Source organism: Necator americanus, chromosome II (genome assembly GCF_031761385.1).
Source record: "Necator americanus strain Aroian chromosome II, whole genome shotgun sequence".
Classification (NCBI taxonomy): domain Eukaryota; kingdom Metazoa; phylum Nematoda; class Chromadorea; order Rhabditida; family Ancylostomatidae; genus Necator; species Necator americanus.
Window position 1 is genome coordinate 40074506 of NC_087372.1, and position 25786 is coordinate 40100291.

A 25786-nucleotide genomic window follows, 5' to 3' on the forward strand; every position below is an offset into this window, starting at 1 on the left:
AATTATTAGGTGTTAAATCAACGTAGTAAACTGGTGTGTTGCAAGGATAATTTTATTATTTATGTGGATAATTTCTAACAAGAACCTTGACAATATGTAATCAAATAATCCGACAAAGTGTCCTACATACAGTCGTTTGAGATTTCCAAGGATTGATGACGCTTGAGAAACCCTTGACACCTTGTTGATATATTTGCTCTCCGTATATCTCGTGGGTTTCCTTTGATTCAGTGCATCGAATTGAAAACACGAAATGTTCAGCAAAATCTTTAGAAGAGTGCCATCAGAAAAAAATTCGATTTCCATCAAACAGAATCAAAAAAAAGTAAGAAATTTCGAATACATTCGATCACTTGATAAATCATCCTGGAATTCTTCTTAACAACTCGTAGAAAACAAGTTGAGAAGGGCCCTTCTAAGCCATTCTCCTCTACTGAAACAGAAAAAAATTCCTCATTGGAAAACTACAGGAAGACAACTGAACTGAAATTTTACTTCGACACATAAACTACTCGTGAAAATATTATGTACACCGTATTCACTCAAACACACAAAACACCATTTGTACTTTAATAGAAAATCTGTCCATCCGTAATTAATCGATCGATCGAACGCAGAATAGCGGATACCTTTCTTAAGCACACTTGTACAGTAAACAATCTCATTCCTGAATATGCGAAAAAAAAAGCGTTGGAATTACGGTAGTAATATTACGGTGTCTACTCGGCTGCGTAACCAGAAATGGAACCCGAACTATGTCGAGTTCAGAAATCAAAGTCACGGTGACGAACTCCTACGAAGACGTCACTGACCACTGGCTTGTGAACAAGTGTCACTTTAAGGAAGCGATGTGGAATGGAACATATAAACACACACACACGCACACCAGAATTACGAAAGGGATTACGATGATCACAATTAAAGGGACCAGATGCAGAAAAGAAAACATTTCTTGCTTAAAGTCGACAACACGGTCAAATCAAATCAATCACCACATGTACCGAGAGTTCTTCAGGAGTGAACGAAAAGAAAAAACGCACACACAGAGAGAAAACATGAAGAATGAGTCAATGAGATTATGTTAATTTAGAGCTGAAGGATCACCGAAACCGGAGGCCCTACCGCAAGAGAAAAATTATTGTCTATTTCTCTTTTTTCACTTTTACTGAACCTAATGGATCCACGCTATCCTCGTCAAGTGCTTGCATTTCGTAGCCGAAAAATCCATCCGCTTTGATCATCGATATCTGAAATGTGAAAAAATACGTCAAAATATGATATAGAAGAAAAATTGTAAAAATGTGGATATTTTTCTGTCATTAATGTTAGAATGATAACCGTAATACATGAAAATAAACCATTCAGAGGGAAATAGTGGCAATTTTATTCACATGAAATGATTGGAAAAAAATCTGAAAAAGAAATAAAAAATCAAAGTGGCGGTTAGAGAAAATTTGTTATTGTTATTTTTACGTACAAAGTCCACTTTTGCAAGAGAAAAAAAAAGAAAAAAAAGCGGATATTTAAATACTAAGCTATTGCTACTACGCTTACGCTGCTACTTTCTACATGAGTTGCCTGAATTTCAATGAAGTTCCAAAAAAAAAACTGATTTCTGAAGTTAGTGTAGATAAATCGGCTTTCTTTACAGCTAGAACATTTGGTGTAGATTTTTAGCTTAACCTAAACTAGCTTCAGAAAATGATTTTTTCAAAGATCTCTAGGAATTTTTCATGAGTTCAAAATTTGAAAAGTTGATTCTTTGAGTTCGAAATTTCACAATTTTTCATAGCTAACTTCAGCAAAACTTTACTCCCTAGTGAAAATTCTCAGGAATCTTCTCCGTATTTAAACCTTCGCTTTCGACAAAAAATATTTCGAATTCTTTCCTTTTTTCAATTAACGTCGTTGAAATGGAAGAACTTACTGTTAAATGAGTATTGTGATAGCTCAAAAATGATAATCCTCCAATAAGGAAAGTTCGTAGGACCAACGGAGTTTTTTCATCCTTCACCAACATCACATAGAGAAGATACGTGACAGGGATGTGCCTAAAATATTCTCTTAATATTTTATTGCTATTCAAAATACGTACACGAATAATTTTCATTCCTAAAAGTCGCACACAGAGCGTACGCCTACGCCAGCTGATCCGAACGGGATAAGTTTTTTACTGTTGGTTACCTTGTCAACGGTAACGTTTCACAGAACAAGTACCGACACCTTTTGCATTTTATGGGTATCGATTGCAGGCAGGAGATATATCATAAGGAAATGTTTCTGTAGTTATCTTTTCTAGGGGAGCGCGTGGCGGAGTCGGTTAGAAGTCCCCTGTGGCCACATGGTCGATGCTCGATTTCGCGATAAAACAAAACAACAAAACAAAATTACAAGATTAAAATAGACAAAATTTCAGAACATCAAAACAAAATTCTCGAATTCAACGACTTTGCATCAATTTTAGGTCCAATATTAAACGATATCATTTCGCCTAATGCTCCGAAAGTCCACTGAAAAGTACGGAAAAGAGAAAACTCACCTGAATAGGAATAAGCACAACATATTGGCATTGATTAAAGCATTATAAGCAGTAGTACCACGTTTTGAACAACCAGCTAATCGTACCATTGTTCGTAAATGCAGGAATATCGTTTGCACCTAAATCATAAGAATCGCCTTTTAAAAAGCTTTGTACTAAGCTATAATTAAATCAGAGGGAAGACAAATAGAGTTGTTAATGAGACCGACTGCAATTTGTCTAAAAGATGGATTCAAGAAAATTCCAAGTAAACAAAAAACGAGCTGGTAAATCACGGGACCATTTCCTTACTACTAAAATTGACTATGACGTCAACTTTAAAATTTTTCGCGCAATTTAACCTTGAAAAGCGATTAATCAATATTTTGAAGGTGAAGAGAATTGTTAATGAGATTAAATTGCTAAAAAGTGTCATACACTACAAGATGGTTGCTTTTTATATTATAAAGTTAAAAAAAAAAATTAATCGAAAATACGTTAGCACCTAAAACCCAAAAAATATCCAGTCAAAATTCCTTTCTTACGTAATACTAGGAGGAAAAGGAAGTGGGAAGTTCGGCCATCTTTGATGATTATTTCGTCCAGTATAAAGTAGGAAAGGGCAGGAATCCTTATTTCACATCTGATGAAGTATGTAGTCCCAAGAACAGTCTTAAACGTCTCAGGATATAGTCTCAAAAGTCCATAATTTTTCATAATTTCTGTTTACATGATATCGATAATGTTTAGCTCAATGGCACTGTAAATTCTAGATGGAAGTTCCTACTAAGCGGGCTTTTTATTTTTTACTTTTTTAAAATACTTCAATGTTGAAAGCTTTCATCAATGTTTACATACGGTTTTGTTTTTTATTCTTATTGAAAGAGCTATGAACAGGAAAAAAAAAGACTCAAGCGAACCTCAACAAGTAATCCGATCATTGCAAACCCGAATAGTTTACCCGTGATGAGAATTACTGTAAACGCAGTAATCACCTGAAACAAGTAGCCTGTAGAAATATTTATATAAGATTTTCAAGAAAAAAGTATTAGGAGAACAGAAAAAAAATATATAAATTAGTTCTGAACGTTTTACGTACAAACTTCTGCATAGGGTTCTAACTGCGAAGAAAAGTAGTACGAAATTAATCAAGAATCAATTTAATCAAGAATGGAGTTTTTGGGTGGAGAAGGACCGCAAAATATTGGGACGGATACCCTTCTGATCCTTTTTGAAAATAAGTGGAAGTATTTGTAGTACTATTTGTAGTATATTTATTGAAGAATTCGGAAACACAACAAGTGAATACAATTCTTGAGAAGAAGTCCTACTGGAAACAGAATCCCATTTTAGGATTTCGGGAATTTCGGGATTTTATTTTGTTCGGCTGCTCTGCTATGAAAATAAATAGGAATATGGAGAAAAAGATACTCGGAGGAAGCTACGCAATAATTCTCCAAACAAGAGCAGCAAACATCGAACAGAATCAAATTCCCCCGAAAAACCACTTATTTTCTGAATGAAACAATTTAAAAAAATAATTGGGAAAGAGAAAAAAGAATGTTTAGCAAACATCGCTTCGAAGAAAGTTTTCAATAATAAAAAAAACCCTCTAAAAAAATATCCCAAAAGAAAGTAAAACTAACAAGTGAATGATGCACGAAGTATTCCTTAGAGTTTGGTGCTTCTCCATGGATATACATATCGATGAGGTCATAAATAAAATATCCTGAAAAACACTTTAAAAATCGATTAATCGATATCTCTCTGATCTGTATGTGTGGAAGTAGATGAGATCAAACTGCTCACCCATAGAGAATAGGAATACGTACTGCGCTGAGTCTGTTCTATAGTCGTACGGTTCTTTGAAATAATTAGGATCGGACAGAAGGCTGAAACATGTGGATTTTGAGTTCTTAATCAATCAAATAACAGCACACGTCAGAAACTGACGTTTTGAAAAATTTTATAAAAGTCTTACTTCCTCAGATAAAAAACTACAACTTCCAGCAGAACTTATGCGTTTGATTCTTGTGCCCCATTGAACTTTCTTCTAATCTTGTTAAGCAATGTCGCTCAAAATAGCGAAGCTTTGTGGAGCAGCAAGTGTAATACACGGCAAACGATGTGAATACGGTTTTTTGTGCACGTACGAGCCCTGTAGTTGCTCGCTGCGATTTCTTTGGTTTATCGCGGGAGATTAAATGGGCCTAGGTAGTTCTTTGCGGATAAGTTCTAGTATAGACTAGTTTGCTGGGAATTTCCGCCCATTTTTTTGTTGTTTTGCAAGGAAAATGCTCCCAACTCCGTGATTTTCCGACAGTTAAGCCTACACTGACCTACAGTAACCTTTACAACTTTCGCAAGCCCCAAATGGGAAACCATAGTTGTGAAAGGAAGAGATAAACCACACATGAGATCACAAATCATAGTGCCCCCTAACGCACATATTTCGTACCAACTGGCAGACTCATAAGTGTGACCCCTTAGTAACTTCCGTCCACATCATCTGCCGATTCAAATGCTCCGGATGAAACTGGGATTTTTTTGCTCAAAATTTCGGAATTTTTCAATGAACAGGAAAATAAAGTATGGGTAAGATGGGAATTCTGTGCAGCTTTCTTTCTTTAAACGATAAAGGATAAAGCGTCTGGCGTTAATCAATCCGCCTGGGATGCACCACCACGCTCACTTCAATTCAGAATCGTTTGAGGTTCACGAACGTGTAACCGGCCCATACAATGACTTGCGGGGGCTAGCCAATGAGTCAAGTCAGTATTTTTATCCTCCCAGACAAGTCTGGTACCTATCTGTCGCCCCAGGAAGGATGAATGGTTTGGTGAGCGCTAGGACGGATTCGAACCTGCGATCGATTGTGCAGACATAGTGGAACCTCTAACCGACTGCGCTACACCTGCCCTTTTCCTTCCTTATGTTCGGCAATTCAACGCAACGAAACAGTGTTATTATCATACATTCCGTGCTTCGCTCCTTCTAGGTATTTGATCTATTTGAGTTGATTGGTGATTTACTGGATAACAGGACTTTTTTTGTTATATTTGGATAAATTCCACCGTTAATTGAGGTCGCTTGCATTTACCACAACCAGGGCCTCAGGGAGGTAGTAATCAAGCTCGCATACGTTGGAAAAGTTTATAATTGGCCGAAACTCTTAAACGTCGCCTATTGACAAAACTTTTCTATGTGGAATTAATCTCGTTATTTAATTACGTCTAATCGATATCCGATAGTACAGATATTTAACCTATGTTCATTTATCCACCAGAGCTCGTTTAACCAGCTGGATAAATTTATCCAGTTGGTTAAACGAGCTCTCGCGGATAAATGAACATAGTTCAAATTCTCGTTGCTATAAAGTAAAAATTTCTCCGTTAATAAATGCGTCATGCAGCAAAATCAAAAAATACATAATTCTACTCGTTTTACTGATTTTTTGTAAAGCGCTGCTACATAAGCGATAAACCTATGTATCAGTCGGAATATCCCTTTGGAAATGATGGATCGTTCAGACAGGAAACGTCTCACTCTCCTCTCTCGCTCATATTAGACCCCATGTAGACTGTAATATCATCAAAGAATTCACCTGCAAAGGCATCCTAATGATGAGATCGTTGCATGTGTGAAAGAGACAACACGGACGGAAAAAATACGGACCTGAAAATGGGCAACAATAGAACGGGTGAATCCAAGAAAAAAATTAACAATTATTATCTGTAATCCATAGAAATATTCCACGATTCCTCTTTTTTTAAAATAAAAAACTTGTGTTTTTGAGATCTGCAGCAATGGTAAAAATCCCAGCATTTCGCTCGCGTTTTCTCTACTCAAATTGACCCCACAAAAGACTTAACCTCAACCTTGAGCTCAACCTTAACCTCAATCTTGTAACCTCCACTTACAGCACTGCAGACGTCTTTATTTCGACAAGCTACCTATAACTCATGTAATTTTGGCTTAAGGTAGCATAAGAAGTTTCCGATTTTCCTCAAAGGCAGCTCTTGAGCCTACATTGTGCAAGAGATAGCTATTGATTGCTGGTGTTCTAGCAAAGATGCTAAACATGGAATAATTCTCAATGGATGAAATAAAAGAAAATGCAGCGAAAAAAAAAACTACAAAAACAAACAGGTTAGTGGCGTATGAATAGAAGTCCTTCTGAACAATGTCAATAATCCAGAAATGATACTGACTTTATTTTGTGACCAATCTGGAGCGAAACTGGCAACGATGGCGGCGGCAACCAGGTATTCGATTCGAAGTAATGCGGATACACCGATACAGAAGAGTAATCGCAGCATAGTTCTGGAAAAGAGAAGAACTATCCAGAAAAAGATCGTAATGCGGCGCATGTGGTATCATGGAACTGCACGGAAAAAAAGGACGTTTGTCAAACTACTCATGAAATTAGAAGAGTACAGAAAGAAATGCGACCTCTAAATCCCAAACAAACAAACAAACAAACAAACACAGCCAAAACTCCACACAAACACATTGAAAACACAAAAGTAAACTGAGACACCGCTCTTAACTGAGTTCTGTCAAAAACGAAACCACCATCTTTTTCCTAGGAACGTCTCAAAATGATGGAACGTGGAAAACTGGAGCAGATCACATATCAAATTCTATCGTACTACATTCATTTTTAAGAAGAGACGCTCGATTCAAACATTATGACTAAATTTCTGCACTCGATAAATTTTTACAATTTTAATTTTCTTGAATTTTGTAAGATTTTTATAACTCATCAATTTTATAATCATCCCAAATAAAAAAAATAAAGCGAAACTACAGAAATATACGAACTTGTAAGGCGAAAAAGTCGTGGACAACTCCCATGAATCTGTAAAAAAAATGAATAAATAAAAAATAAATATAAATAAATGAATGAATAAGTAAAAAATAATATAAACAAATAATACAAATAAATAACAATATAAATATATTAATATATATTATATATAAATATATAAAGAAATATAAAGAAATCCCTACGAAACCAGACTGGATTTGATTGAACGTAAATAAATACTCTGTACTAAGTAGTGTGTGTCAATATTAGCAGTTCTATTGCCGCAATGAAACAGAAATGTCAAGGACATTTTCTACAGCAAAGGACAAAAGAAAACCAGATCAAGGAAGTGTTAATTTTTACTGTATTTCCCCGCAACTGTTTTTACACGTATTCAGATTCCCAGCAGAAACAGCCTCTCGTTAGTAAGATGAGGGGGTATTCCGGAAATTCACACAATTTCCTAGAAACTGCTGCTGCGTTAGATTAAGTCCTACCGTAACGCCCCAAATATATAACTGGGCAAGGACGAAGGAAAGCAGTAACGCTCGATTCAATATGTGTTCGGAAGACATTTAAAAGATAAGAGAAAACGACAAGCGTCAACGGATTCCCCTGAGAAATCCGGGAGAGGAGAAAGCGAGCATAAAAGCAAAGGAAAAAAGAGAAGACGTCAGAGATGAGAAATGATTGAGAAGAAGATGATGAGAGAGAGAAATCTGAAGAGAAAACTAAAAGAAACGTCGAAGAAAAGAGTTTGAGCAGAAAAAAAGAACCAAAAAAAGGCAAAACTGGGAATTTCCACGGATTCAGTGCCTTCTTGCAGGCGAAAAGTCTCTCAGAATCATACCGAGTACTCGCCCTTGAGGGGAATCGTCCTCAAACTCGTACATTTTTCTAGCAAATTGAATTCCCTCATTATTATTTTCTTAACTAAAGTATGTAACTTATAAAAACTACATTAAAACCTTAAAAACGTGCAAAAATTTTAAATTTTTCCAGAGTTCCTAAATCAAAACGGAACGAGCCTGAATAGTTGCTATCCAGAACTGCTGCAATCATCATTCCAATTGACCGCCGCCGGTTAGGGTAAATGATTTAGTAGAAGTGAGAGGTTTTTGTTGTTCTGTCTTTGAAAAATAAAGGAATTATCAAGGAGGTGTATGTTTTCGACTTCTTATCAGATATTTTTTCAAACTTCCAGGAAACATTACTCATTTTCTCAAGGAAAAAAAACTAGTGTTTGAAATGGAAGGAAAAGATTCGTATCTCTTTGGATGGGATTACTCTCTTTGCGATCCATTTAATTTCAAAAAAACATTCATTAAGTATATCATATATTTATTTGGGATTAAGTAGGAAGTGACTCAAGTCCTCTCTCCTCTCCCTCCCTATCCCTAATAACGGCTAACTCTTGTACAGTCGAGTCAATAACTACATATTTCTTTGAGTTAGAATCACTTAAGTACGCAACTATATGTATTATTTTTAGTCTGTAGCTCTAAAACGGCAAAAAAACTTTTTTCTCTTATCCTGAGGTGAATCTGGAATCAAACACTGAGAATTTTGCAAAATTTGGCTCATAACTAATCCATTTGATGATTCCCGGACTCACATTTCTACATCCATCCAACGGCTCTAGAAGTGGTATTAACTAGTACATTTATCCCTCCATTAATGTTTATGAGGTGAATAACATCCTCATCCCTTGCATACCAAACAACTTCCATGCATTTGAAGAGGAAAAATGTGTTTTTATAAAAAAAAAGATGTAGAAATAGCAGTAATAATAGGCTTTAGGTAAAGTTCACAAAATTCTCAGTGTTTGATTCCAGATTCTCCTCAGAATAAGTGAAGAACATTAATATTGCCGTTTTTGATCTCTTGATCTGGATTCAACGGAAGCAGAGTTATAGTAAAAATCTATGGACGGTACACGCAGCTTCTAAGATCAAATACTATCTCCTTCAAACTCCGGAAATAAGTTGTTTTTTTTCCAAGAATTTAGTGTTTTTTTTTGAAGAAATCGAATCTCATACACGAGCCACTTGGTTGAAGCTGTGACCAGGACGATTTTCTAATGTTTAAAAAAAAACAAAAAATTTATTAAGGTAAATGCGCTCCACCGCGAGCGCATAATTCTATAACTATAATAATTTAAAATGTTAATCGAGACTGATTCTGTCAAACCAGTTGAGCGCGGTAATCCCGTCCCGATCGGGACAGTGCAAAAGGAAGAGAGAATGCGTCGCGACTAAAGCGTCGCGGCCAGCTGGTTGAACCCATTGGAAACCAAATGTCATTTACTACCAGAACAAGGTGAAAGAGCGAGTTGTGAGTGAATAATGTTCTAACTCTCGTAAATACATTCATGCGAAGTGTTGAAAGGAAATTTCCATTTTAAGTTATGAAGTTCTGATCTAATCAATAACGATCAATTCACGCCTGAATAACATTTAGAAAGAGATAGGACAGTTTAGAGGAAATAACTTTGTGGTCTGAAAAATTCTTAGAACATCAGAACGCTCTCGAAATCCCCGAAATTTCATCCCTAATAAAAAAAAGATACATTATTTAGAAGTAGTTAACTAGTTTATTTTTCAAGAATTAGCAAATCGTAGCTTAAAAAAACAACTTTGAGAAAAACTTCGGCATCATTTCTGTGTTATTGAGATGGTTCTGCAGATGGTGCGCAAAAATATGAGAAAAAAAAACTAAATAGTCGATTAAAGGTCTACTGATTGATTGATTGATCTAAAAAAATGTGCTAAGAGCAGATTTTTAATGATGCGAAAATTTTTCTCATATTTTTGCGAATAATCCTTTGCGGAACCATGTTAAAAGCACAAAAATCATGCCGAAGTTTTCTTTCAGAGTTGTTTTTTTAGCTACTTTGCTAATTTTCGAAAAATAAATTACTTCTGACAGGAATTAGGACCAAATTTCTAGGTGAATGAATAAAGGAAGGTGCATATAAGGAGAAATCCTTGCCTTCCAAACGGAAACCGACCATAAACTTCTATGTACAGCAATCAATAACGAGAATGTTGAGGGAAAACGCGATAATAATGTTTATAAGAGCGCATGGAATCGTTCGCAAAAAGGAAGTTCGCCCATCGAATGCAATGGATTCAGAGTGTCAATCCAGTCATAATCCAAGGAAACCAGTCGAGTTCAAAGGATGAAGATTCCGGTATTCGAATAAAACGACCAAGGAAAATGTTCCATAATGGCATGCAAATAGCATGTAATTTTCCAGTGTATTGAAGAAAAAGAGGTACTTAAACGGACGGACATGGACATGTCAAGAATAATTCATGTGAATAGTCTGACGCGCACGCTTCGTATTTGACACTGGAGGTCTTTAAAATATTCGCCAGTTTCCTCTGACGAAATAATGAAAAACGGTGATTTTTTTTTTTAAAAAAAAAAAGAAACCCACATCAAATCACAGCACACAAATTAAATCGCCCCCAAAGAGGATCGCGATACTAATCAACACGAAAAAAGAACGAAATAGGAACCAAAAAAGATAAAGGAATGAAAAACGAAAGAAATACGGGGGAAAAGATGCTGCAAGGTGAAGATGAATTAAAAAGGAAAAGAAAAAGTTAGAAAGGGACGAAAAATGAAGGAAATAAAGGGAAAAATTGATGAAAGGTGAACAAAAAATGAAATGAATTGAAAAGAAAAATTGAAAAGGTGAATTATAAAGGCAAGAAAAAGTTTGAAATGAAGGAGTTCATGATGAAGAAGGATTCAATGCCGTATTCTTGGACCGACGCCCTATGGAAAAATCAAAGAAAAACAAATATCGATGATTTTTTAACACAGTGTTTCGAAAGGTACCAAAAAAGACAAATTTTTGCAATAGTGACCAAATTATAGAAATATGGCTCAAAAATAACAAATAATGAAGGTTTTTAAACTGTCAGAAAAAGAAAAACGTCAGAAAAAGTAGATATATTTCAAATAAATCTGAAAAAAAAAACTCATTTCTTTTAATAGTTAGATAAGAGCTCTTAGTTGACGGAATAAAAAGAAAGGATAAAAATAATATTTTGCATGATGCATCTAGTAACACTTGACAAGAAAAGTAAATAAAAAAACAAAAATCAATAGACTATGTATGCATAAAGAAGATAGAAATCTTTAGAAAAAAATCAGTCGTGATTACATGTTTATTTGTTTACATTTCTTCAGGCCTTCAATTATTCGTCTGTGCTGGTATTCAGGATAGTAACAATAATACGTTCAAAAATAAGTGTTTCAAATAGAGGAGTGGATGATTCCAGAGATGTCTCCTGAAAGAAACATGCCAAAGGTTAATCGTGTGTAAGTGAAAATAACCGAGTGTCGGTGAAAAATTTCTGGAATATTCCAATTCCAATGGGAAACAGCACCATTCACGAAGTAAAGGTTGCAGTAAAATGGCTCGATTAGTGAAAAGCATACATATGTAGGCCGATACCACCCTACAACGCTATCTCCTCCGAGGAATTCACGATAAATGCAGCATAAAAGCTCGTCGCAAGAAAAAAAAACGCGAATCAAGCGCTGATATTCCCAGAAACCGCTTATCTTTACACTGATAGGAGTAGCGAAACTAATCAACCTCCCATAAAACTATGCTGCACCTGAGCCTTTTTTTCTTAGGAATTTTTTGAAGAAAAATCCTTAAATTTGAGAGGATTTTTGCTGGCTCACAACCTTCTTATGCGTAGACTCAAATGTGTTTAGAGAGGAACGAGCTCGATTTGTTGTCCGTAGGACTGTAGCGCCCAGTCGCGGCTCAATCGGGACAGTTCATCGGGAGTGCTTTGTTATTCACCTCAGACCGGCGTCCTCCGTCGTGACCCCCTTCGGTCTAGCCATTTTTAGACTGTTTCCTCCGATACTGAGGATCCTATTCAGCTTATATACTCTACATAAAAATACTAAAGTCATTTCTCCTCTTTTCTAGCGTCACAACAATTTTGTCACAATCTCTGTACTTTTCGACGACTTAAACTCAACCTTTTTTGTGACGTCGGGTTTTCTTCGGCTCAGTTGAATCCATGTAAAATTGTTCCAAAGAGGTTAAAAAACGAAAAATCACAAGAAAGAGAAAATCAATCATTTGATCTGAACGCTTAAGTACAAAATGAATAGACTATCACTTAATTTCACAGCAAATTTCTAGAGAGAACAGTAAAACCAGGCAAAAACTAGAAAAAAATTAAAATAGAACTAAAATAGAAAACTAGCAGGTATCTTACGATAAATAAACAAACCAACAAAGTTTATTTAGCGGTTTATGAGATGATTAAACCATACACCAATATATGTGCATGGATATCTCAAAAACTGATAGAATGTGAATAAATAAGTAGTACAATTATAAAAAAATTGCAGTAAAAAATCTCCTCAACCACAGTTAAAAATGAAATTTTCCTAAACGATGAGTGCGTGTATGAAGAATTCTTGATAAGAATAGAAATCAGATGGTAGAATTCAAAAAATTCCACCGAGGGAGCAAAAAAAATGCATTTACCTAGTTTTAACGGTAAATATGTAATATCAACTATTCTGAGAATTTCAAGCGCAAGAACACTTACCAAAAGGAGAAGAAAGACCTTCATTAATTGTTGGAAAAAATACTTTGTGCAATAAATAGACCGTCTAAATGGTCAATTAGCAATTTTCAGTGGAACTGCATATTTCTATTTTATTTTTACTAATCAAATGAATATTACGAATATAATTAAAAACATCATCCCACGAATCTGGAGTGGTACGGGTTTCAGGTGGATTATGCCTATACTTGGACGTAGATTATGAAGAGGAGGGTGATTCCGTCCACTTCTTCCTAATTGCCGTAAAAAACGGGAGGATGCGGCTTATGCACAAGGCTGGCGCGTTCCAATCGAACTCGTTGTAGAAAAAAGCGCGCCGGAACGCTCGAAGTCGTATATTCCGGGCCGTTTTTTTACGGCAATTAGGGAGAAATGGACGGAATCACCCTTCCCTCCATAATCTACGATCCCGTAATACTCCACCTGAAATCCGTACCACCTCAGATTTGGGGATGATGCCTTTAAGTGAATTAAACTGATCACAACTCAATAAAACTCAGTAGAAAAATAGAATAGTAAATAATAAAAATAAATAAGTGAAATGTGTGATTAAAAGCTCAGAAAACGAACACAAGGGAGTCTAAGGAAACAACGAAGTTCGAGTACATTACAATGTGGAGTGTTTCTAGTTTTTTTCATTTCCCGGATGCACTTTACGTCATCGCAACGTGAAAATGTTGCCAGCAATGCAGAGAACATCCAGTTTTCAGTGGGACGTGCGATTAGATCCATGCTGGCTAACGATCCATGATCATCATCGTAAGGATAATGGCGGCCCTACATACGTCTTCTGGCTATGTAATGAAGATCCTTATCTGTTATGCTTACAAAAACAATTCTTTGTTGTTGTTTATAGCTTATTATGAGTGCATTATTTACAAAATTAGCTGCATAAATATTACAATATACACAGCTTAAATAAATAAATATATTAAATTTAATCTAATTTCAAATCCTCATAATTTAATTTTATTTTTTCTGCTTAAATTTTTCGTATAATTTTTATATTTAATTCAACAGAATTTAATTTATTGACCGAATTTTACTCTCTAAAACTCTTCCATAGCAAAGAGAAAAACAAAGAACTTCTCTCGAGTCTCGAAACTTCTAGCTTTGCCTAAGAATTGAAAAAAAAATCCTGAAATAAATTACAAATATTGAGAATAACTACTTTGACCATCTCCCACCTTTTCTCTCCCCATCTGAACTCATTCAAAAGGCGGCCTTTCAAAAAAGTAGACATTCGTTCAAAACTAACAATACGTTGTGTCAGCTGAGGCACTCGACGAGAGGTTTCGAGGGAAAAAAACCGAAAAGAAGAAAAAAAATTCTGGAGAAGGCAGCCAGGTATCATTTTAAAGCTACCTACTAGGAGAAGAATCAAATTTTGCTTTTTACGAAGCAAATATTCAGCACTGAATTAATAGGGGAATAACAACAAATGAAAAAAAAATAAATGGCAGAATTACAAAAGTAGAACTCCATTAAAACACATGAATTTTCAAACCTGTAGCTATCTCATCAATTTCTTTTCATCCTAGAATTTTCCTGAACTTATCTTTATCAAAATTATTCTCCCTTTCACTAAGCCATCCCAAATTCAAATCTTCTGAAAAAAAAAACAAGAAAACACCACATTCTTAGGGAAAATGGTCCATGGAAAATTTTCCCTGATTCTCTTTATAGAAATTGTTCGTGGAAGAAGTTAGAAATTTGAATTCGAAGAGGAGCAAAGTACGCCACGGTTCAGTTCCAGTGAGATTTTCGAGTGCTCGAAAAATGTTGACACAAAATAATTGAATGACTGACGTATCGATCAAATGTGAGAAATTGAATTCTCTGACTCTGTTGTCGTCTCGGATCTCGGAACTTCTTAGGCTGATTCTGTTGATTCCGGTTTTTCTATGCTGTTCAATTCACATGAGAAAACTTGATTCAGACCAGATACCACCGAGGAATTGGAAAAATTCCCAACCAAACTAGGTCACTAGCCATGTTACACATCAGCACTGAAGATTAATCTTTAAAAATTTACAAAAACAAAACAAGCAGAGTAAAAAAAACAAGAAGTAAATAAAATAAAGACATTGCAAATGTTGCAATGCATTAATAATCTTGAAGGCGAAAAAAAAAACGTGTTGAATGTAACTTCGGAGAGCAGAGAATATCAGCTGTTGATAGGAGGAGGCGAGCCTGTGAGGAACGCCGAAGTGAGCGGCGGCGGCGGTGGCTACGCCGACGATCACGCCACCACCGATCGTGGTGTGGAGCGATCGCGGACCGCTCTGACCTCTTGTAGAGCAAACAGTGGATGGATAGCCTGGATGCAAGGCGAAATGAATGCTCCGAAAATAGCCGTGGCGAGATTTCGGGCAACTATTCTGGGATACGGAGTGCTGGAGAGAAAAGAAAGCGCTAGCAACCCATCCAAATAAAGGTTACATGAACTTAATGAACTCTCACTGCGGAAAATAGCAATAACAATATAATTTTCAGGAAGAAGAACGATTCAGGAGGAAGGAAATAATGTTTTATTGTGGCTGTAAGAATAAAATGACTGTGGAGAGTTTATTATTTTAATTATTTTGCAATTATTTTCTTCTGCTATGATTATCCAGCCAGAACCCAAGAACAGAACGTCCTGTCCTCGATCATTTAGCGAACAGATTTGTATCGAAATAAACCATAACGATACGGCCGTGTGTGTGTGGATCGCAAGCCTCGCTTATCGGAAATCATATCTTATAGCAGAAAACGTAAAAATGCAACTAATCAGATGATACCGTAACTTTTTATTAATATTATTACATACAATAATATCGTGGAAAATAGTACCTCTAAAAATACAATGGTTTAAAGTTTAAATGAGGAAATGAGTAAAATTAAAATTAAACTAAATTTAATTAAATGAAAAGCAATTTAAATGAGTTAAACATCCTTACATTGAAATCTTTTAGATCGAATAATGAAAATATTAAATTACTGCCAGCAGGCATTGTTAATTCATTTATTTGCCTTTAAATTAGTTCATTTATTCGTTCATTCACATATTCATCTTTTCATTTGATCATTCGCTTGTTCAATCAATTATCCTGGCAGATGTAGGCTCAGCTACTCATTCAGTTATCATTCATTCATTCAATCATCCACTCACTCGCTCATTAATTCGCTCATTCACTCGTTCATTCATTCATTTATTCATTTGATCTTTCATTTACCAACCGCAGACTACTCAACCGCAGACTTGAAAATCAACTCTTCTCTGATTGTACTAATTCATACACATATTTATCTTCCTAATTGTTTTTCCAATAATCCGTTAGTACGCTCCTTCTCTCCTCTTATTTTGGAAAAATCCATTTCCAACACAGTTGAAACATTCTGCATTACACATTTGATATTGTCGCAAACACGTTTTTTTGATTGAATGATCCGAAGAAGCAAAAAAGTGCCACACCCAACTGTTTAGAATAAAACTAGTGAAAAAAGAATAGAAAAAAAAAACAAAGTTCGACTCTTTTATTGTTCGATTGATTTATTGAAACAGGAATTCTATGAGAATTTTTCTTTCGAAAAATAGGTGGTCCTCAACGTATTTTTTACCGTAGTTCAGGAAAATACTGGTAGATCCTGGAGAGTAAAGGTATTACAAAAGTTCGAGAAGCAGTCAAGAATATAAAGATTAGATCTATATCCAGATATGTGTGCTCAGAACACGTCTTTCAAGAAAGACACCGTATTTACATGTTGTAATCGATAATGTAAACAATCGCTACGCTTCAGATGTGTCATAAAATAGGAAGAAGCGTCCTAAAACCTCTAGATTCCCAGATTCACAACAGATCAAACATTTGCACTTGCTGCATAGAAATATAACGAAGAACAAAGAGGAATGAGAAAATCGATAATAGGATTTCATTCCCTGGAAGAAAATCCGTGTCCAGATTTCTTTCTGAAAGAAATGCACATGATCGAAAAGCGCTAGAAAATACACTACATTTCGAGAAAGATGCCATCGTAAGAAGATTGCAAGTTTTTCGTGGATGCTGTCAATCTCTTGTTTACAACGCTCCAAGAAACTGTCATGAGAATGACAAGAGAATCCAAGAAGAAAAAAAGAAAGCGGAATTTTTTTTTCCTTGAAAATGTGAAAAATGTTTTGTTGAGAACGAATAGAACGAGAGAACTAGAAAATGGATGAGATGAGGATTTTCTAATTGATGCGTTAATCCGAAGACATTCCTCAGTGAGGATGCGATGCGATGTCGCCTTGAGCGAATAACACAAAACAAGGAACTAAGTGAACGTTCGCGAAGAAAACAACATCAAAATGATCCAAAGGAGAAAATAGGAGATTTGGAGAGCTAGGTGAAAGACTCGAATGAATAATTGATGGAGGATCGAATAAACGAATGATCGAGTAATCTGAATGGATGAATCGCAATTGAACGAATGAAGAAATGAATGAAAGAAGGAACGAATGAATGGGTGAATGAATAAACGAATGAATGAATGAATGAATGAATGAATGAATGAATGAATGGATGAATGAATGAATGAATGAATGAATGGATGAATGAATGAATGAATGAATGAATGAATGAATATTCGAACCGCATGTACAAATCAGCAATCTTAAAGGTGGTCTGACAGGTTGCAATGAACACCCATTCGTTGCACGCGATCAACGACACGATTTGACCCCGATAACAAAAATCGTCGTGCAGCGCTGATGAATGAACGCTGATGGTTCCCATTTCCAGGATTTCAGGATAGAATTTTCTTGTTGATCCATAATTTCTAATCAAAGCATTAAATAAAATACATTAGAGAGCATGAACACTAAGAGACAACGTCGCAGAGAGGAAAGGAAAAAATCACCAATATAGTCGAGCCGTTAAAAAAAAATAGGTGGAAATTCATCAATTACAGCACAAACGAATAATTTCATAATTAAAAGCACAACTAGGATTGTTATTTTCATATTATTTTTGATCTTTTAGTTATTTATCTTTAGAAATAAATAAAATAATAAAATAATAATAATAAAATATAAAATAATTATTATAATTAATAAATAAAAAAAAGTCCTCTTATTTTTAGAGAAAAAAAACTTGTAAGAACTAGAGACTAAAATGTAAAGATAGAGCTTCAAATTCAAGGAAAAATGGTTATTTGATTGCTGATTGAGGTATTTATTCGGATCGGCAGAGCGCTTATAGTGTTATCACTATTCCTGAAACTTCTAAGAAATTGATTTCTAAGACGATTATCTCACGTTTCAATACACCAAATCAAGAGATCTTGGAGAATATGCAGCCTAAAAAATGAACAGAACCTTCCGGAGGCTGATTAAATCTGATTGAATTTCGCTTTAGCTGATAGCTGCGAAAAAAAAACTGCTTCGAAAAAATGTCATGGAATGAAGCTTCAAACAAAGTCTACCGAGGTTGTTTTAAAATTTTCTAAATTGAAAAATTCTACATGTATGTATTAAAAAAGTGACTTAAATAAGAGCTTTATTATTAAAAAAAAAAAGTGTTGAAAAGGTTATCTAAGGCAAAGAAATTAGAAAAAGTTTTTCTTGTTACTAATTTCCACTCAAGATAATAAAAAAATGTGCATATGATAGAAAAACAGAGCGTTTAAGATCCGAAAAAGATCTAGCTCGGACCAAAACTCGTTTTAATAAAGGTGAGAGAAGGAAAATTTTAAAAAACTATAAAAACTTTTTAAAATGAATTTCCATCATTCAGCACTATCGTACATAACCCTAAAAAAAGAGAAATCGATTTCAATTTCCAAAATGTTTGTCTAGGAGGTTATTTTTTGTTTTCAGCACTATCCACACTAACTTCTGTAGGACAAAACACATTAAAAAAACAGACACGTAAAGCAGCATATGGTACAGAAATCTCGTGTACCCACTATCTTTTCCCAGTTCCTGTGTATCCATGAAAATTCCCCAAGAACGGATGTAAAAAGAGTTGCTGAAACATGACGGAACATGCTCATATATTTATTACGTCGAAGAATTCGCTAAAGAAAACATATTCAAAACAGTTGGTTGGACCATATTTCAGGAAGAATTCGACGTCACATCCAATCATGAGAGGAAATCCCTAATCGACGAGGGACTTTGGATTTCCCTGGTGATGTTCGATTACGTCTAATTTTTGTGTATAATTCTGCAAAGTTTCTAAGGACCACACGGATTTTTTCGAATATAATTCTAGATTAAATTTAAACGAATTTAACGTTGAAAAAAATGAAAAACAAAACAAACTGCAGAATTACCAGCGAATTCCATTTTAAAAATAACAAATAAAAATTTTCTTTCTTTTCAACTATGTTTCAGAATAATTTTATTGGTAGAAAATTATCAAAACTGCCGACTCTCATTCCGTATATCAATATCCATGAATCAAAGAAATGTAGTCTGGCCAGAGTTATTAAAAATTCACGAGGTCGTCGATGTGTCGATGTCATGCCATACCCTTAACACATTGACGACCTTAACGACCTTAACGCGTTTTTAATTTTCGCACCCTAAGGACAAGAGGGTTGTTTTAATTTTTCACATATCACCTGCTTGTAGGTTATATTTTCTTCGATAGTAGTATATTTCCGCCAGGTATCATTGTTTCATTCATTTTTATCCATGTTTCTTCCTTGCTTTTTTTCGTTCCTCTTTAGCTTTTATTCTTTGATAATGAGAATAAATGACCTAACGGTAGCTCATCGTGTCGTCGATGTGTTAACGGTTACGACTAGACTAACCCGTTTGACGACTATCCAGAAAAAAGAGCATTAATAGCTTTTTTTTTTCTTCTAAATTATTCATGGTCTGGTTTATGACCATTAACACGAAACGTTCTGTTGATGTGACTGAGAGATCAACAATGAAAATTAGAAGGGAAAGTGTGGTGGGAAAAAAATGGACGGGTTTCTACTAGCTAGAAACTTCTAGATTTGCACTCTCTCCCTAACTTCTTAATTGTATTCCTTATTTACAGGATTTTGTGGATTCACGTTTCCTACCAATCAAATTCACAATCGAAACCACTACATATTTTCAATTATTTAACACTACGTAGTTTTTCTTTACTCATTTTTTGCGAAGTTGTGGGTTAAGGTTTATCCAAGGGCAACATGGATACAATCTCAGGGTTTTTGTATCAATTCTACAAGAAATTCTGATTCAATTTTTCGATATCTTTGAGCAGATAGTAAAAAAAAAGAGCACATGCAAACTAGAAAGGAAAAAAGTCATGAAATTGATCCATTTATTAAAATTTCCAATAAATTATCTTAATTTGGATGTGATTCAGTTCGAAGGAATTTTGTACATACATAATCTATCTTTCAATGACTACACCTCTTCCTCCACTTCATTCTCCTCTCAGTTTCTTCTCATTGTAAGAAACAGCACCTTACAGTAGTTCTCGTCGACGAAAATCCTCAAACAAAAACGATTTTCCCCAAATAATCCCAAAATAAGCTCTAGGAACCTCGCAAGGAAAATAAAAAAAATTAAAAAATAATATTTTGAAAAAAAAAAACTTCCTTAATTACATAAGTGAGTTACAATGAAACAAAAATCCGATCGAGACCATCAAAGACTCATCTTCACTGGTTTCTACACAGTACAGGCGCGACTTCTCCAGCATAAACGCAGCAAAACCAACAAATTTATGAAGACATCTTCTGACAACGTCTAAATAATGAACGCTCATTCGAGATCATTCAGATTCTGCAATATTACAGTCTGCAGTACAGTATTCGAACAAAGTTTATTTTGCTGATCATATTTTCATATGATCGGGATGATATACATGATTAAAAAGGACCCAAACTTCAACTTCAGGCGAACTCCAGATCGAAAAATTGTAGAACGTACAGACTTATGTTGGAGATTGGAGAAAAAAACTTTAAAAAAAAGATGCAGAAAAAAGAACAAATCAGAAATTATCGGCACGCGAAACATTGCTTTTCATTGAGAAATTAGCTGAAATTCTCGGAAGACTATTATGTGCTGTAGATGTTTTTGTGAAAATACTTTTTTTTGTGGATAATTGGGGAACAGAAAGGAACAAAACAGAACGAATTCGACATCTGATGAAATATTAAGGACTATTCACTTATTTAAGGACCGCAAGAACAAAATTTGTTGTTCGAGATCTACCTGGGAATTACAAGGAAGTCGAAAACAGAGCCGGAGGAGAGAGGACGGGCTGCGGAAATGCAGTTACGTTAGTTAAGCTGGTAAGAAGCGATATTGACGAACAAATACGACACATTTTGCAAAACTAAAATAAAAAAGTAAAAAAAATAATAAGATAAAATAAAAGTGGATAGAATTATATGTTCACTGACTACTTACAATTTTATTGTTTGATTTGTAATAATAATATTGCAATAATTTGTAATAATATAATGTAATATGTTGCTAAACTTTTCTTCTTTGAAAAAAAAAGAACTGTTGAAAACCGTAATCAACACTTTCCTGGACTCTAATAAATACAAAAGAACTTTAAGATGCATCTAATTCTCAAGTGCATATGATTCTGCAATTATTTTTAACTCATTAAAATTACATCAATAATTTTATCAACACAATTATCTATGTACAGAAATGCCCCATTAATCGGGGAAGGAGTTCTGACGTTCGCATTCCCTCCACCTTTCCTTCGATTAATGAAAGAAAAATAATGGATATTCTCATCCCTGGTTAATTCAACTGCATCCGTTAAAAAATCGACCTAAAAATGAAAATAGTGCAGTCGGATAATCGGATACAAAACAAAAAGTGGAATTGAATGCTATTCGCTCTACGTAGGTGATTAAGATCACACGGTATTTACGCAGCTGTGCAAATGCACAAGTACTAAATCGACTGGCGCAATGGGTGCGGTCTTTGTGTTCGCTGCCTCTTCGCTATGGATAGCGGACGTACGAAAAGTGTGTAACGAAAAGTGAACCTGTATATTTAATAAAAAAAAAAGAAGAAAATATTTCCAGGGGAAAAATTCCCTAACCGTATATTTAAATATATGGGGTGTATATTTGAATATTCAGTGGAAGCGTAACATAAAAAGAAAGAATTTGCATAAATGCAGTCATAAATTATTGTGTTCGATCGGAGAGATTAGTGACTGGAAAAGAGCGGGAAGAAATTTGGGATTTCCCAAGGATTTTATAAAAGTTCACAGTGTGCGGTCGGTTTCAATCGATCGATAACACAGCACTTCAACGCGAGCAACTGCACGTCTTAATTCTGCAAATGCACAAAAATCTCAAAGCTTCGACTTAAACTCTTAGAACTACAACAAGAACTGCGCTTGGAGTCTCGTATTATCAAATATGGGCAGAAAAAATGTGAAAAAATTATGAAAAATGTCAGAGGTACAGAAAAACTACTTTATATTCTCAAGACGGGTGTAGCAGGATCATCCGGAGTTGGAAAAGGACAACTCCTGGAAACCTTCTTCGACCTTTTTACATTGTTTTCAAACGTACATTTCCAGGAAAAAAAACGTAGTTGGATGGGGGGAGCACGTTATAGATCCTCTAGGACTAATGCTTGGGCCTAAAGGGCCCCGATTGGTTTAATTGTTTACTTTGAGAAATAAGGGCGCCACTGAGTGCCATCCCCCCACTTCCTACTAATTTTACCTCATTTCCACATCTCTGTTTTATGTCTAATTTCATTCCATGAAGGTCGTGTTTTTTCTCGGACAACCATTCTGAAAAGAATTTAACGAGCTGTATCACAGCCCCGCCGCTTTGCCTTTGTTGCCCTAAGTCGGTTGTCCTTATTAGTGTAAAAATAGGCGCTAAGGGAATTGTCTGCTCAGAATAAGTCAAAATCAATTACGAGGTCTTCCGAGGATCGGGTACTTGTTCCATCAAATAACGAAAAAAAAACTGAGCGCACAGATTGCATCCGAGCCTTCACGGAATCCACTCCACTAGAAATCGATGCGTGCGCACTTCGCCATCGCCAAAAGCCGAAGGAGGATAAATGAGACTAATATTGGGGTTCTGTACTTTAATAGTGCAATAAAATAAATAATAAAAATGAAATAATTCAAATAATGAATGAATTAAATAAATCCAAGGATGGCCTTTTCGAAACCATCATTTAGGATTTGGACCTCATCACACCTTCATCTGCTAGGAAATTCATGAAGAAGGAGAAATTTGGTACTAATCCTAAGAAAAAAAAAACAATTTTATGCATAGTTTAGTGTACTTTACAGAAGGAAAATGCATAAGTGAAAAGGCTCAAAATGATGGAAGCATCTTTAAATTCCAAATGAACATTTGACAGGAAAGGAAAGAATGGGAAGAAGAAGCACAAAACACGTCCAACGTCCCACGACGCCACGACGGTCATCAATCATTCGTTGATTCTTCAGCTATGATATGGCATCAAAAAGCGAGCGCAAATCTGGAGGACACAGAAAAAAAAAAACTGGATTCATGCAAGAATGAAACGAAAATGCGCAGCTAATATATGGGAAAAGCGAAGAAATAGACGCACAGACAATCAGCGGGCAGAAGGGAACAGAAATGTTATGCGTCATGATTCCGTGTTTCCGACGACTGCAAATAAAATAGCAATCTATAGCGGAATGGGATGACGTCAAAGGAAAAAAGGATCGTTGCACTATGTAAATATTCACGAAAACACGCAACAATTTCCAGAAAAGCTTCTCTGGGGACCAAGAAGAAATTGCTGTCAGGGTCAACAAGTCACAAAGTTCTACATGTTGGAAGAACCTTACTTTTAATCCAATCTAGCTTACATTTCGATTTTTTAATGTCCCTATACAGAGAAAACATTCAACCCCAGAGCGTATCACGAAATTTACGATTGTGAGATTCTCTATGGGGAAATTTATAGATCGGGATGCTCCTCTCCCCCATTGTCCTGAAAGACGAAATGGGAATCGCCTTAGTTCCAATGAGATTGGTTAGAACGTGCCACCCTTGTGCACGCATTGCATCCGCGAGCGAGCGGTCAAAAATCAATGAGGTCCTTTCTACAAACTACTCAAGTAAACCAAGTGAATAGACTGTTGAGGAGAACGGAGCGTGTACAAAGGTGGCGCGTTCTAACAAACCTCGCAGGAGAAAACACGGATTTTTCCGGACGATGAAGGGGAACTGAGCGAAGCCACGCTCATACTCGTATTCTATACCTCGAACTTCCCCATTGAGACCACAACGTCGCCAGTTTCGTGAAACGAAACTTTAAGGGATCTCCTAGTAACTGCCAGGAAGAAAACCTCGCGGCTAAGAGGAGAAAATCTCTCGGCTTGACTTGAGTGAAATAAAAAGCTTTTATAACAAAAGGTCAGAAAGTGCGACGAGATGGAAGTCCACCAAAAGATGTCGTTAAAAAATAATAGACATAAAGATTAGGAAGATCTACAACCTACGTACAACTTGAAAAACGTAAGAGCTCGACCAAAATAAAGTGAACAAATGGAAGAGGCAAAAAAAAAACGAAATCAAGAAAACCATGGTAAACAAAGACGTTGCGCCCACAAGAACTGACTAACAACGAACAGCAATTGAAAGAGAGAACAGAAAAAAAATGATGCAGATCCTCGGTAGTATAGTGGTGAGTATCCGCGTCTGTCACATGCGAGACCCGGGTTCAATTCCCGGCCGGGGAGAATTTTTCTCTACTTCTATTGCAAAATAGCAATGAACAGGTCCAGAGTTACTGTTGTGATGGATTACAACGATTAAATATGTAACCCCTGCTTTTCTACCAGCGCGATGAACTAAAGAGTGAAATTAATATTTACAACGAGAGCGTTTATCAAAAAGATGTCATCAAATGAAAATTAGACAGAAATACGGATTTCTTCTCTGGAATGCCAAACCGAGCAAGCATAGTTAACAAGTATCCACGACCATTCCATTACCAAATTTCAAGGAAGTAAGACTTAAACACAGTCTAATTGGAGGGTGTTTTTTATGCTCTAACTTCTCATTTTTCTACTTTAACGAAGTTGTGTAACAAACTTAATTTATAGAGAATGTGGACTACAAAAAAATCCAAGTCCTCGGTAGTATAGTGGTGAGTATCCGCGTCTGTCACATGCGAGACCCGGGTTCAATTCCCGGCCGGGGAGAATTTTTGGCACTGTTTGGGGACTCACAAATGGTAGTAGGACTGAACGAGCCAAACCAATACCTTATTGTTTAAATAAAATACCTGACACTTTATAAACGAATATCAGTGCTTGCTGTATGTAGTATCGACCGGACAGTACTAGCTGGACTCACAGTTGGTCCTCACACAAACTTTTAAGCTGAATCCAATCATAACCGGATAATAACCATGCTTTGACCGAAAGATATTCAGTTCTAATAATTTAATAGTCTTAAATTTAAAAAAAAAAAAAGAAGTGGACAGTTGACAGGGAATTGTCAGACCTTAGTGTCAGAATGAAGATAGTGTCTGATATCTCGAAGACAACCCATTTTTAAGAAAGCATCGAATAAACCATGGGTCCTCCGCATAGAGCTCACACTCCACTAACAAATTAATGAAAATGTAAGTTTTTCAACGATATTCATTTCCAATAAAATAAAGAATCTTTCTGTAAGAACAGAAAGGAAGACAACAACGTGGCGAGGACCGATAACAAAAACGTAACAAACAGTAACAATGATAAAACAGATCAATGTAAATCAACTTGAGTACTTTATCAATCTACTTTGTCACTATTTATTTTATCAATTTATGATACCCGCACTAAAGGAATATTAGAAATTAACAAATAAGATTTAAAAAGCACTGAGTGGAAATATTGTCAATAA

At 35.6% G+C, this 25786-nt stretch overlaps 2 protein-coding genes across 3 annotated transcripts; one reads left to right on the top strand and one right to left on the bottom strand.

Moving 5' to 3' along the window:
• Positions 1-305: 305 nt before the first annotated feature.
• RB195_020875 (uncharacterized protein) lies at positions 306-8393 on the bottom strand (the record flags this gene model as incomplete). 2 transcript variants are annotated; one of them, XM_064189398.1, is made up of 11 exons in its annotated part: positions 306-433; positions 1172-1247; positions 1928-2051; positions 2540-2658; positions 3439-3513; positions 4165-4247; positions 4328-4410; positions 6123-6193; positions 6730-6841; positions 7343-7379; positions 8357-8393. In XM_064189398.1, 11 exons carry the CDS (start codon positions 8391-8393, stop codon positions 306-308), a joined length of 945 nt encoding a protein of 314 aa, XP_064045278.1. The 2 variants fall into 2 exon arrangements, with proteins under 2 accessions (XP_064045278.1, XP_064045279.1); XM_064189397.1 differs by lacking the exon at positions 306-433 and having other exon boundaries at positions 1143-1247; positions 8357-8390.
• A 6643-nt stretch (positions 8394-15036) lies between these two features.
• On the top strand, positions 15037-15378 carry RB195_020876 (uncharacterized protein; the record flags this gene model as incomplete). Its single annotated transcript, XM_064189399.1, has 1 exon — positions 15037-15378. The coding sequence occupies one exon, from the start codon at positions 15037-15039 to the stop codon at positions 15376-15378; it is 342 nt and encodes a 113-aa protein (XP_064045280.1).
• Between the last annotated feature and the right edge of the window lie 10408 nt (positions 15379-25786).